Source organism: Hippoglossus hippoglossus, chromosome 17 (assembly GCF_009819705.1).
Source record: "Hippoglossus hippoglossus isolate fHipHip1 chromosome 17, fHipHip1.pri, whole genome shotgun sequence".
In the NCBI taxonomy this organism is placed as follows: Eukaryota; Metazoa; Chordata; class Actinopteri; order Pleuronectiformes; family Pleuronectidae; genus Hippoglossus; species Hippoglossus hippoglossus.
In genome coordinates, this window is record NC_047167.1 from 18,161,765 (window position 1) to 18,175,885 (window position 14,121).

A 14,121-nucleotide genomic window follows, 5' to 3' on the forward strand; every position below is an offset into this window, starting at 1 on the left:
AATTTTACCGACTATTGCAGATTACAAGTTGATTTTCTTGTTGGTGTTATATTGGAGATTTTGATTTAGTAAAATAAAATAATACTATAATAATAAAAATAATTGCCTCACATAGATTTTTTTCGAGCACAAATGCAGAACATTATAACATTTTGTAACTTTGTTTTAGGACTGTTGGTCACACAAATCATGCAATGTGTACCGTTTCCGAATTTTTGACATTTTCTATCATTTATGTTATTATCATTAGTTGCAGCCCAGAATAGGTCATCAAATAATTAAATCATAATCTTGAGATACCATGATAAAGTTAAATCATTCAGTCTGTTCTTGGCTTTCGTACGTTGATTTTATGATTTTTCTCTCTAGAAAGTCACATATGTGGGATCAACTTACATGTGTATTTATTACCAGATGCATATCTTCAGAAGTGAATTGTTTATGTTAAACATTGGTACTGAAAGTCCAACTATTTTTCTACTTGATTCCAAAGGGAAGTCATTCTTTGCTTCCTACTTTTTAAAACTGGTGTTCAATCATATTTATTGACTTGCATTTGCTGTGTCTGGAAGCATGAATAGTCTTTTGGTGACACTGACCTGTGTTATATGCTGGATCCTCTATGCATCTAATTGTGATAAAATATAGTGCTTGAATACAATCTCTATGCATTTGTACATACTTCATTATTGCCTTGTTAGGTAAATATAGGGAGAAGCAGAGAGCTGGCTACACTGTCTGGTCTCGACTTGACCTAATGTGTATGATTGCTTCGAGTCGACGAGTTCATTTCAGTACAATCGTTTTGTTTTGTTTGTTTGTGTGTTTTGTACAGCATTCAGAACTTGATTTTGACAAATATGCATTCTGTTGGTGAAAATCATTAAAAATGTGTAAACAAAGAATGTGTTAAGTTTTATTTTATTTTAAGATAATAGCACCTGCCACACTCAATAGTATTCAGACCACACATTTTGAATAATAATAATAATAAGTAGGATTTACGTCGCACCTTCCAACAGACCCACGGCTGCTTGACAGAGTTAGAAAAATGAAACATAAATAAGTATTAAAAGACAATGTGTTTATTGATATTTTATTTGAAGATAATTGCACCTATGTCACTTATTATTCAGACCATAATGACATTTTATTTGACGATAACAGCACCTGCCTCGATTATTACTATTCACAGCCCTAATTTTGTAGTATAATAATAATCATAAAAATAAAATAAATATAATAATAATAATTCAGATGTATAAAGCTGACTTTACGGAAACCAAGGACGTTTGATAGTGTTAGAAAAAAATTAAAATAAAACAAAGCAAAGACAGAAAACAATATAACAGCCCTTTCATGTAAACGGGTGAAACAGCGCCCCCGGGGAAATAACCGCAGGCAGCCAGCCTGTGTGGACAAAAACGGTACTGCACCTTTACCAACGACTGTCGATGGCAGGAAACCAGAAGGAAACGCAGGTGATGTCGATATCGGTTCAATTAGCGATAACTGTGAAGTCAGTGGAACCTAAACTCTAAACTCTTCAATGGCGTCTTAGTTTAGAAAGTTAACAACTCACATCAGGCTAAGTTACCGGGAGAGTTAACGTCAGCTTAGCTCGCTGTGATGCTAATGATGGAGTCTGACGGGAGATTTGTCAACAACACAGCTTGAATTGCATCAGGAGCTTCTGTGACATGGAGGCCAAATGGAGGAAGGAGAGGATAGACTTTGACTTTACACCTGAGCTAGCTGAGGTCTTATTGAAATGCGAGTAACTACCAGTCAGTTACCATTAGCCAAAGTGAATTCATTGGTCACCTGATAAGAAATGAATAAGAAATAACGCAACAAGTGAAGATTTATTGTTTTTTTGCCAAGTTTAATGTTCATTTTAACAGTGACAGGCTTAGAGATTTCAAATTAAAAGCAATGACCTGCATCTAGTGGGCATAAGCATAACGTGACATTCCTATACATTCAGTCATACATCAAAAAAGATAAAGTCAAATACTAATTATTCCCATTGAGACATCCTAGAGCCTAAATTCTGTTCCATGAGGTTAGACATCGCCAACTCAGCTGAAACTCACATTTAGTGACAAACTGTTAAATAACTGAATATAGACCGTATAAAGTAAAAAAAAAAAAATTATAGCAAAAACATAAATGAAGCATCAATGTGTAATACATCAGTCGGCGATATACAGTACAGTGCATGTCCCACTAGATTATGCTACTTGATAAATCACAGAGATATAATAGGCTCAGGGTTTTCCTCCTCTGCCTTCTCTATCAGTTTATTGGTGTCCACCACATCGGGCTGAGATCGTTCCCTGTTGAAGTACAGTGGATTGTCAAAGGCGGGTAACGAACGAGGGGACTTCTTGTAGATGAAAAATCCAATGGCTATCAGTGAAGACGCGATGGCAATGATCAGCACCACTACCAAGCTCGTGTGGACACGACTGCGAGGATCCGGACCTCCGTGTGGTTCTGCACAGATTCAGTCCAAAGTGATCAGTCCGAACAATTCAAGACAACGTTTTACTTTCAATTTATCTCACTACACAAATTAAGGGGAAACATGTGTAACTTACCAGGTTTTGTGCCTGGATCAGTGGGCATCACTGACGGGGAAGAGGAAAGGAATGAGTACATAATGAATCTCTCACGGAATATTTGTAATTTTATCTGTTCCACCTATACATTTTTATTAGTTTTTTGCTAGTGTTTTGTATTGTTTTGTCTTACTGCATTAGATTGTGTAAAATGTGCTTATGAAAATATAGTATTTTAAACTGTGTGGGTGTGATGATCATACCTTTAGGAGTTTTACAGATGTATGGTCGATCATGCCATCTGCGACCCGATCGCCAAGTCCCATCTGAGGATCCGATACTTCCAAAGTCAGCATCGGGCTCACCTTCAGCCCAGTTGGTGTAGTCCAAGACGGTTTTATCCAACCACATCCATGTCCCTGTGCGCAACACAAACATATCCATATCATTATGTAGCTGTATCTGCTAGCTACACAAGGCAACACAAATAAAAGAGGTAAATGGCTTTTTAGAAAATAATGAATTTGAGCTACAATTCTGTTATTTTGGAGACTTCCTGGTTTAGCTCACTTTGATCAGCAGAACGGATTTTATGATTGGTTTGTCTAATTTATTTTGCCTAAACTGATTTTAGTTAGTAGAATCGTTTGAAATGATCTTTTTCTGAGTGTGTTAATACCTTTATGAGTTTTATACAGGCCGATCCAGAACGAGCTGTGGCTGTTGGCAAATATTTCCATGTTGCTTCGGAGGAATTGTTGCTCAGAGGGATTTTCAATGCTAGCCAGGATTCCACCTTCACAAAAAAAGAGTCAGATTCCAACAATTACTGAGTAAATATTGCAGCTTTTTCTCAGTCTATACTGGTGAGAGTGACATTCTCTCTGAATTGAGTGTCTCTTACCATGCCTTACACAACTGCTAGCTGCATCTGCCCATTCACTTTCCTCCGAGACAAACAAATAACAGTAACCCCTGAATGGCAGCCAGGAAATGCTCGATTGGTACTCTCCACCGTCTTCAGGGCAAACTCCGGGGAATATGGTTGAATCTGTTGGTGCCACATCTGTGAGGAACAGAGACAGTGATGATGAGATCAACATATAACGCGATTTCTTACAGTGACATTCAATGTTGTGAACATAAAAAGCTTCATATACTGGAACTCTTGATCATTGTCATAGAACAACATGAGTATAATACCTCATGACAGTCACAGTTAAGGGATAGGTGAACAAGCAAACATCATTCTTATCTATACAGTTTGTAATTCAGAATTTACAATGTAATCCTGCACAGTTTGAGACTTCGTATGACTGGTGGACTGCAGTAATTAATGTTTCTTGTCACTACGTACCTGTAGACTGAATACACACACTATTCATGGTCCGATTGCATAAAGCAGTCTTCCATTTTCCATCCAAGTCCATGTACACACAAGGTTGGTCCCTTATTGGTTCATCTTCAGCCCAGTGGGCGAAGTTCAAGTGCCAGCCATCAATATACCTAAAATAACCCCCAGTCTGGAAGCAGGTGTGGATCAAATTATTCAGCATGCTGCTAACATTCAACAACGTTTTTACTGCTGTTTGAAATACACTTCTATAAAGCACTAGCAACAGGTTAAACAAATGTACAGTTTTGTATTATTGTTGTAGCAGAATAGTCATATGTCTTGTGGAGGTTTTATGCCGACTGTCATGAAGCTAAAAATCTTGCTTAATCAAATCTGCAATGATTTTACTGGAACTGAGAGTTTTGTGCAATAGTACAGTAATTTCAGATGTTTGCAGCCTTGTACCTGCTGCTTGTTCAGTCCAATCCAAAGAGGAGCTTTGAGATTCATAGCCAGCAGTTCAACATAGGCCTGTGTCCATTCATTTCGCAGGTTAACCAGCTTGGCTTTTTCACCTTCACAATGTTTCTTGGCATCGTCCCAGGTCAGATTTTTAGTCACAGCCTTGATGCTGTCGTTTCCCAGAGCTACGTAGAAGTTAGGAACTACTGGTTCTGGTTGAGACGGGATATTTGGGTCTGTAGAGAGCAAGACAGAAATTAAGCGATTAGCTTATGTTTTCATATAAGAATTTTGCCAAATATTTACAAAACTTTATATTACTAAGTAATAAAGTAAACCTTGACTTTTGGGGATGAAAGGTTCTGTATACCATTTGCACTTGGGGCCTCAATGTAAGACGTACTATACTAAAACAAAATGTTGCATGATCAGTTTTTAAGCCATCATCACTTTTAAAACACAGACGGGACGAACTCACCAAGATTTCGATGACAGACATAACCATTGGAGTCATTGCAAGACTTTATCACCCATGTCCCTGTCCCAATGGCAGAATTGTGGTTCATCACAACGCAGTCTTCCTGGTAAAGTACAGATGAGTGTTACAAATTTAAATTTTACTCCAACATGAAAATTTCAAATTAGCGTTTTTTGTCCTTGAAATGTTACCTCATTCCATCTCTGATAAAAGGTCCCAGGACGACGTCGATGTTTCTACAGGAGACATTTTTTTTAAGTGAATACATTACCATGCTGTTAAAAATACTTTTCTAATTTTTCAAGTACATCAATACTAAACTAAAAACTAGTGTTTCAATGCCATCTCTGGTTAAAAATGTGCTTCTTCTTCAATTGTTCACCTTAAACACACACACAACCTGTAATGATGCACTGACACACCCTGAAGCACATTTCTTCATCACTGCAGCAACATGAGAATTTAAGCCACTGTAGTTAAGAGAAAACAGGATTTATAGCTGGTAATGTACATGACAGTTTTACATATACTTACAGCATATCCCCAGTTCGTGTATCGCCTTGGCTTTCCATCCGTCCAGAAATATCCCTCATGTTTTTTACTATTCAAACCTATCCACAGATCTGCAGTTGCTACTGTAGCCATTATAGGGATTAGAAATGCTGAAAAATGTCAAAGGTAGAAGTTAGGTAAGGTTTTTTGTATCTGTTTTCCAGTCAGAGTTAGAGGCCAGGTTCCGGTTAGCTGACAATGGGGTTAGGGTTAGCAAACCTAATAGAAGGGTACAATAACAATTTTGCAGGAATATGATTAATTAACAGCATAAGTCAAGATCCTTTTTCTAGTGTAGACTTTTCCCCCCCAATGAGTTATTTTCTCAGGTGTTTCCCAAAGGTCGAGAATGAACTTTCACACTACATTGTACACTTGATTGTATATGATTGTGATCATCACAAATATATATAGCAGAAATGGACCAAACCTTGCACACGTCTTGTAGGAATAGAGACCAAATTTCCTCCAATGGTTATGCACAGTTTTCTTGCTTCTTCCCAGTTGATCCTCCGGCTATTGACACTATAACACTGCAGACAACAAATGAAGTAATTATTTGTCACTCTACAACCGAGCGCTATGCTTTTTTGATTAAGCGTCTGCATTTTTTTTCCACCATCAAACTCTATTAAGGCTGACAGTGATTTCTAACCTTCGAGTCAAATTTCGTCCACTTAGGTGGGCAGCCGCCTACAGGAGGAACTGTGGGGGCCACGGTCGTGTTGGCAGGTGCTGAGCCTCCTCGTTTACAAATGGACTGGTACTCTTGGCCACAATTGTTAGAACGCCAGAAACCTGTGAGCACAGCAGAGATACAATGAGACACATTTCACTCTCAGTAGCATTTTACTTGTTATTTATTTATTTCATTTATATACTATGATACCTTAAATTTGACTTTCTTGTATTTGTTATTTGCTCTGAAGCTCTCTTTAGATTGCTCACCCATAAAATAAGTCATAGATACACAGTTCTCATCAAAGGCTTCAACATTAGGTTGATTTTCGTCCCATTGTTGCACTGACAAGGAAGTACCATCCATCCACCTTTAAGCACACACAAAAATGTATTCTGTACTCATGTAAACAATCACTTGACACCAGATCTTTTTATCCACAAACCCCATTCATGTAAATATCACGTCACCTTACTGAAGCTAAGGATGCACATGCTTTAATGTTACTGTGACTTTAATCCTTGAAAATTATATGGAGGCCCAAGAGTTTTCTCTGGGTTTAATTAATACTCACCAAAATGACCCGTCAAGATCCACAGACATACCAATATAATATTGCCCATAGCCTCTGGATATCTGTGAAAACACACACAGAAATACACAGAAGCTTTAATAAAAAAAATGCTTGTTATTAAAATGCCAAATTTGAAAGTGCTGTTTACCAAACCAACAAAATACTGACCTGTTTCCATAAGAAGACGTTTTCCTCTTTACTGCTGATAGATACCAAGTCGCCATGCCTCTGCTGACAGTAGTGACGAGCATCTTCCATGGGCATTGGCATTCTGTTGATGAAATACTGACTCCCTTTCCACACAAGCCATCCATCTGAAGTGGTGTTGTAATCTGCAAAGATTTTAGAAAAACATTGATAATTTAAGTTTTAAAATCAGTTTTTTCCTCACTCTATAATAAATAAGTAACCTTCCTACTGTATGTAGACAACATAAAAATGCATATTTCTAATGTTATTAAAAACTAGAGACAGAAAAAGTTTTCTGTCCAATCTAAAACCAACCATCTAAACCGCCTGCTATTGACAGGAAATATTGCAGCAATTCAAAATGCAAGCCACGTACAGTATCGCTTTAAGTAATCTATTTTTAAAATAGTTTTATGAATGAATACTAAGACCTACAGTCCACTGTAGGAAATGTTGTGCTACTAGCCAGAATTATTTTTAAAAGTGTTCATGCAAGATGTTTTGTGGGTCTGTGGCTTTGCAATGTCAACTTACCATTTAAAGTGCTATTTGGAGGGGGTTTTGGAATCAGTCCTGCACAGACACAAACAGCTGTCAATGTCAATCAAAATAAAGCTAAAACAAAGCTAACAAAGCTACCATTCTTACTACTACAGCACTTATTAATATTCAATATGACACTTGCTGAGCATTAGCAGGAATTGGGGATTTGATTGTCAGTTTGGTCCCCCATGGTTTGAGTTACTATGGATAACAGTATCTGGTTTAGTATAGCAGTAGTAAAAAAAAAAGTATTTGCTTTTTAAGTAAATATTTGTGCACTGTAGAATTACAACATTCTTAAGCATTGTAGAAAACATACTAAAAGTCAAGGTGCTGACCTTCAACTGAATATATATTACAATTGATTTAGAGAAATGAAAATTACAATTCATTTCTCTTCAGAAGAGACAAAATATAAGCATTCAGTTCATATTATTTCTCAACTGTACCTGTGCGGATCTGGCACAGCCAGTCATTGTAACTCTCACAGTTCACATCATTCCAGGACCCGGACTCATCCCAGTGATATATTCTGAATTCAGCACATGATTCTGCATTATTAAAGTTGTTAGGCTCTCCTTCCTGCCAGTGCTGGAAGTTTAACTGTGAACAAAACAAACAAAAAATACATAGTCATAGTAAATAAGAATAAAATGCATATACAGAAAAAATGCTGAGATATGTTTGAGTTATGAAATTAGATTTAAAAAGTATAAAACACAACTAACCGGAGATCCATCGCTCCATGTATAACCGGTGCTTGAATCCGGAACATTAAGCCCAATCCAGGCCTTTCCATGGCTACAGTACGATAAAAAAAACACACATCAATAATTTGACCATCTAACATTTGAAAAAGTGTGACATTCACTGCTGAAATAATGCTTTAGATCAGAGGTCTTCAACAGGGGGTCCGCGACCCCTAGGGGGTCCGCGGAGGTACTGCAGGGGGTTGCGGAATTTTTTGTTGATTAGACAATTTTTTATATTTAAAAAAAAAAAATGTACAACCAATTTTTTTTCCACAAATTTAAATGTCTTTGAATAGACATTAACATGAATCCAACATATTGTAGCGAACAGATAAATGGAGGCAAAAGACGTTATCTTTCTGTGTATTATTTGAATAGCTTAGTATTGAATGCACAATAACAGGGTAGCTATGTTTATACATGGCACTCGGCCCAGTTTAATATAAAACACAATTTTATACAATATATATAGTAGGGGGTCCCTGCTCCATCTCTCCATCAGTTGGGGGATCCTTGGCCTGAAAAACGTTGAAGACCCCTGCTTTAGATATCAGCGTTGTGTTCATCATCGAGTTAGAATTGTTTTTAATCAACTCATACCGTCCCACTAGTAGCTCCGCAGGGCTGTGGATGCTCAGCAGATCTCCTCCAATGGCCTGACAGTAATCCCTGGCCTCAAACCATGTCTTCTCAAATGATTGGGACCCTGTAAAAAACTTCAAGACAAGAAGGGCAGGTTGAAATTAAGTCCGCCAGATAAGGACAGTAGTATAGTGGAGGATTTAAATCGTTGGAACATCATTTGACTTGTCTACAGTAGCCTAACTTTTGTATTTAGCTGTTGATGTACCTTAGAGCACATGTTTCTTGTGCCCACTCGCATCCAACCTTCAGCACACTGAGGAGCAGTTTGAGTGGGTGGTGGAGCGGTTAAAACTGCCCCCTCGGCCAGGTGTTTGCAGATGTATTTTTCCTGGTTGGTGCAGGGCAGCAGATCCCAGAGTCCAGCAAAAATTCCAGTTGTCATGGCAACACAACCCTGTCGGTTACCTTGAGCGTTTGATTGAAAAATGATGTAATGTCAATTATGGCGTTGCTGTAAATCTCTACTGACTAAAGATGGATTTCATATTTGTTCATACCTGGCATCTCGGCGTTCCAGTGTGTAAACGTCACAGAGTTTCTGTTGGTCCACACAAACTCATCAAGGTCTTTCTGGTTCGAGAGCCCAAGCCAGAAGTATTTCTCTGGTCTCAACCCCACCAAGCTGACAAGGAAGGCATTATCCACCCTGGAAATATTTACACAAGTTTATAGGTTTCTTGTGGGATTGAATTGTATGAAACAAACACTTGATGGCACTAGCATCACATGACTCATAAAAACAAGAAAATGTCCTACCCATTTGAAACATCAGCTAAGTAGGAGTCTGAGCTCTTGCAGCCATCTTTGGCTTCATCAAAGGTCTTTGTCTCAGCTCCTACAAAGTAGCAGTAGGAACCATGTCTTTTCCAACCCTGTTGGAAATCAATCTTGGATTAAACTGCGTTTAAGGGCTGAATATCCATTCTGTTGTTAAAGACATTGATCTGCAGTTCACCAGTGAAGGTTTTTTAAAACAATGATAAAGTTGTTTCAAGATTTGTTTTATTTTAATCTCCTATGTTATCTGTAGATCTGTAAATTATGCAGAATTTACAGATGATGACTGAATCAACCAGTTACTTCTTATATTTTAATTTGAGTTTTAAACACACACCCTCTTTAGCCACATACTTTTGCATATAGCATGTAAACTTCACTCACCGCTTTGCAGCCAATGTCCAGATCTACTTCTTTTCCAGTGGGTTCGGTTTCACTCTGCTTCATACAGAAAAAACCGTGTTTCTCATCACACGAGCGATCGGCCCAGTTCCCTTTCTGAAAGAAGAAAGCACCATTAAAACATATATTGTTTTGATTTACTGGGTAGATAATCTACACACATTTAAACCTCATACATTAATGTTTAGATGTTTTTGGTGCAAATCTGTTGGTATTTACAAGAAGTGGGGACCACTTAATTTATTCTTCCAGCAATTTGGAAATCAGAAAACATTGATGAATTCAACAAAAGTAGTAAATTTGTTCTTATGCACAAATCAAGATCATGTCTGCGTGAAACTGTTTCATGAATGATTTTATTTTCTCTTGGTTGGTACTGTGTTTAGAAACTTTTCTTACAGCCATGATGTGAGCTGACACTTCCCCCATGTATGATGTGTTCAGATACACATTTATGAATAGAAGGATTTATATGCACCATTATACCCACATAATGCTTTTTACCTCCCCCGTGATGAGAACACAGTCTTCTGTCTCAGAAGACACCGTAGGTTTCCCATACTGCCAGCTGGTGAAGCTGACTGTAGAGTGGTCACCCCAGTCAAACAGCCCCTCTGTCTTCCTGTCATTCAGTCCAATCCAAAGCTCATCGTTGGATGCTACAGACATGGACATCGAAGAGTTGTATATGCTTTTTACATCGTAATTGATCATTATTTGTTTAAATCATCCCACAGCAAAAAATGGACCAGCACAATCTTGATTGTTTGAGAACATTGGACTGTCTTCATACCCGTGGCCTCCTCACTTACCATATCCAAGTTGAGAGATGACAAAGCTTTGGTCCTCCACATTGCGGATGCTGACCAAGTCCCCTCGCTCTTTGCGGCACTCCCTCTGTGCATCTGACCATGTTTGTAAAGAACGCTGAAGGTGGAAGCAGTGACCACTGTAGGGAATCCATGGGCTTGAACAAAATCCTTGCTCAACTGATGATTAAAAAAGAACATAGATAGAATACAAATATGAGGGATTGAATGACTGATCTTGTACAGTGAGCTTGTCACAACACAATTCCAGTAGCCAGAGGAGGGATGAATATTCGTGTGTACTTTGCGGTGGAGTGGGTGGGACCATGTCTTTGTAGCAGACATAGCCCAGTCTCTTCGCACAGGATGAACTTTGCCACATGTGCTGCCCGGTAGTTTCCAGAAATCCACAGTTGTGTCCTGGATTCGGAAGTGGGTTTCCTTCAGAAGGAAAAAAAAGAGATGATGGTTTAACTTGAGTTTGCTTCTGTAGAGTAGTGGAGATTCACATACATTGTATCGTATCACTATTGCTTTGCTTATATCCAATCTGAAATAGGTTATTAGATATGTCATTTCATGTAATTTCCAATGTATCCAATAGATATTAACTGAGTTATAAGATGATGATATGAAAATAAAATGTGGAGAACACGTTATCCATATGGGTTTGCCTTGCTGAAAAAACGGATTTTATGCATTTTGAATGATCCACGGTCATTAAGGAAACTCCAGCTGAGCATTTTAAATCTTTTTTTTCTAACTGGAGGGAAGACTTACCTTGATTCCATCTCAAGTAGCGGAAAGGCTTCCCATTGGACCACTGCCAGCCATGCTCTGGGTCCAGAACCACCCCGATCCAGAGTTTATGTTTCCCAGATCCTACCAGTGCTGTGTGTGGTAGAGAGGGACGGCAAAAAGGAAATGGACAGGGTAAAGAAATTGTTCCTCTTTTTCACACTGTTCCTTTTTTTGTTGCGTAAAATAACAAATCCACAAAAAGACCGAAATCAGAGTCAAACGATCACAGGCCTGCGAATCTTGTCTCTTTTATCATTTTGTGTGTTTCAGGCTTTAGAAATCAAGAGACATGATCTTTGTGTCAGTGCAGTAAAATGTGTCCTGAAACACGGCAAACTTTAATATTTATGTTTTTTCTTTGTTATGCTGTTCTCTCCATTCAAGTGAAAGGTAAAGTGTTTCCAACACAATGTGATGATTAAGGGTTCTTTAAATTAACAGGAATAGATTTAAAGATAATTAAACTTGAGCCCATTGTGATATAACCAATTCTCAATCATTTGCGAACAAACCCCTCAATATCTGTTTCGGTAACAGTAAAAATCCACCGGGTGGCACCTTACCTGAGATGAAAGCCTGTTCGTTGGGATCTGCGACACTGACCAGGGTGGCGCCCTGTTGTTTGCAGCTGACTTCAGCCTGCGGCCATGTTAGTGCTGACTGAGTGTTGAGCTGGTAGTATGATCCTGTTACGAGGTTTTTCGCCCAGTTGTCCATGACTGATCATTGATACAGAAATATGGCAAACGACAAGCTAGAGTTAGTCTAACATTTAAATGAATCATCCAAAAGCAACCAAAAACTGTATATATAATTGCTTTGCATTAGGGGTCTGACAAAGTGGGGAGTTAAAAGTAGTCTTCCTAAAGATGCATACATATACAAGATTCATTCATTCCTTCCTACTCACTGTCGCAAGATTTCGGTCCTGAAAACAGTACTCACCAGAAGTTGGGCAGTATCCCCACTGTTCGTGTTCATATTTTGTTTCAACTGAACACCAAAGTCGCTTCTGTGAGGAGTCGTACGTAGTGCACTCCCCAAACCACCGGTCTTTGTACAGGAAGGGAAACATGCAGATCTTGCCAAACGCATTTCCGTCAATGGTATAAAGTTCTAAAAGAGAAAAATTTGAGTTTGGTCAAATAACATCTGCTTAAATTGCACTGTGACAAATGTTTCTGCGTGGGTGTATTGTTTAGCCAATTTTTGAGGGCATACTTAATTCATTTGCTTGTTGTATTCACTATTGATTTACTCCAGACATGCACAGACAAAGTTTAATGTCAAGAAGCTTGATATATTGTTGTGCTTGATTAAATTTAAACTGTTCTGTTTGAATCAATACGTTTTGTGATTAGTTATTTGATAAGTCCAGTAATAATAGTGTTAGGGTTAGAATCATATGAGCAAATTTAAACTGTGGTCTTCACTGTCATGGCTATACAATACTAGTGCCCTCCAAAGCAGTGGTTTTCATACTATACCTCTGTGTGTTCTTGTGCAAGCACCACTGGATGTCCCCGGGATTGTGAGGTGGTTATTTGGCCCAACCGTTTTGGAGAGAGCAATTGATTCGTCAGCTTTGACTTCAATGTAGAGCTCTTTGCCTTTAAGGGCGATCAGTGTGTTATTCTTGCATTCCCACTTCTGGAGGTCAGTTTTGTCATCACAGTCGTAGAGGCTCACTTCGCTCCCCACACTTGTACCCTGCGCTCCCAGGCACTTTTTGGTCGTGACAGCGTAAAGCCGATTACCGGTCGTCCAGCGGATGTCAAGGCAACGGTTAAATTTTTTCAACAGGCAAAACCCAGTGGCCTTGTTGGTGAGGGAGAATTGGGCATCTGCGGAGAGTATACACTTATAAAGTTGAATAAAATCTGTTATATCACATGCATAGGTTTATACGCTGTTTGTATTTCAAACTGGCCTTGTAATAAATCTAAAAGACTTCTAATTTCTGACGATAGATAGATAGATAGTGAAGCTTCTCTCTTTAAAAACATGCTTCCTGTTCAACTTTGACAGACTAGAGTTGCATTCACAGCATCCTTGAAACAAACCAGTCTATCACTGCAGTTTTCGCATTCCTAAATACAAATTAAACCAAAGGTCTAATAGAAGATAACAATTTATAATCAACCCGTTTTTGTTTTTGAATGTTTCCGCCCGAAATACAGAATACATAATCAATCTTGGGTTCATACTCTACCGTTTGCTGTTGAACAGTGAGATATTAGGACGAAGAGTACAAAGGCTCCTAGCGTTATCCTTGGGGTGAGCATTCTTCTGGTAAGTCTCACAGCAGCAGACATCGTCCACGCGTTGCAAGCAGAGGACTAATGAGCGTGACCATGAAAAGGAGGGAATCTTAATAGCACACCCTTTTCATTGAGTAAGAGTCATGTTTCTGATTGGCACATTTCAACATTTTGCTACTAGTAAAAAAAAAGGGGGGGGGGGGGGGGGGTTTGGGAGGGAAGTAGGGGCAACATACACACATTCACTTTTTTTCTCTCGCACAGATGTCACACTCCAGAAAGGACAAGAAGTGGCCC

At 38.6% G+C, this 14,121-nt stretch overlaps 1 protein-coding gene across 2 annotated transcripts; it reads right to left on the reverse strand.

Moving 5' to 3' along the window:
• Nucleotides 1–1,864: 1,864 nt before the first annotated feature.
• On the reverse strand, nucleotides 1,865–13,935 carry mrc1b (mannose receptor, C type 1b). 2 transcript variants are annotated; one of them, XM_034613439.1, is made up of 31 exons: nucleotides 13,776–13,935; nucleotides 13,051–13,407; nucleotides 12,509–12,679; nucleotides 12,127–12,282; nucleotides 11,543–11,653; nucleotides 11,066–11,203; nucleotides 10,766–10,942; nucleotides 10,458–10,612; nucleotides 9,936–10,049; nucleotides 9,531–9,646; nucleotides 9,272–9,420; nucleotides 8,980–9,179; nucleotides 8,730–8,845; nucleotides 8,106–8,178; nucleotides 7,827–7,980; nucleotides 7,377–7,407; nucleotides 6,814–6,982; nucleotides 6,646–6,707; nucleotides 6,341–6,441; nucleotides 6,048–6,190; nucleotides 5,823–5,925; nucleotides 5,375–5,502; nucleotides 5,032–5,076; nucleotides 4,841–4,943; nucleotides 4,366–4,598; nucleotides 3,922–4,087; nucleotides 3,469–3,630; nucleotides 3,244–3,360; nucleotides 2,828–2,983; nucleotides 2,604–2,633; nucleotides 1,865–2,499 (listed from the first exon to the last, which is right to left on the reverse strand). In XM_034613439.1, the coding sequence occupies exons 1-31, from the start codon at nucleotides 13,876–13,878 to the stop codon at nucleotides 2,252–2,254; spliced, it is 4,287 nt and encodes a 1,428-aa protein (XP_034469330.1). In that variant the 5' UTR covers nucleotides 13,879–13,935; the 3' UTR covers nucleotides 1,865–2,251. The 2 variants fall into 2 exon arrangements, with proteins under 2 accessions (XP_034469330.1, XP_034469329.1); XM_034613438.1 differs by having other exon boundaries at nucleotides 6,814–6,977; nucleotides 7,369–7,407.
• Nucleotides 13,936–14,121: the final 186 nt, after the last annotated feature.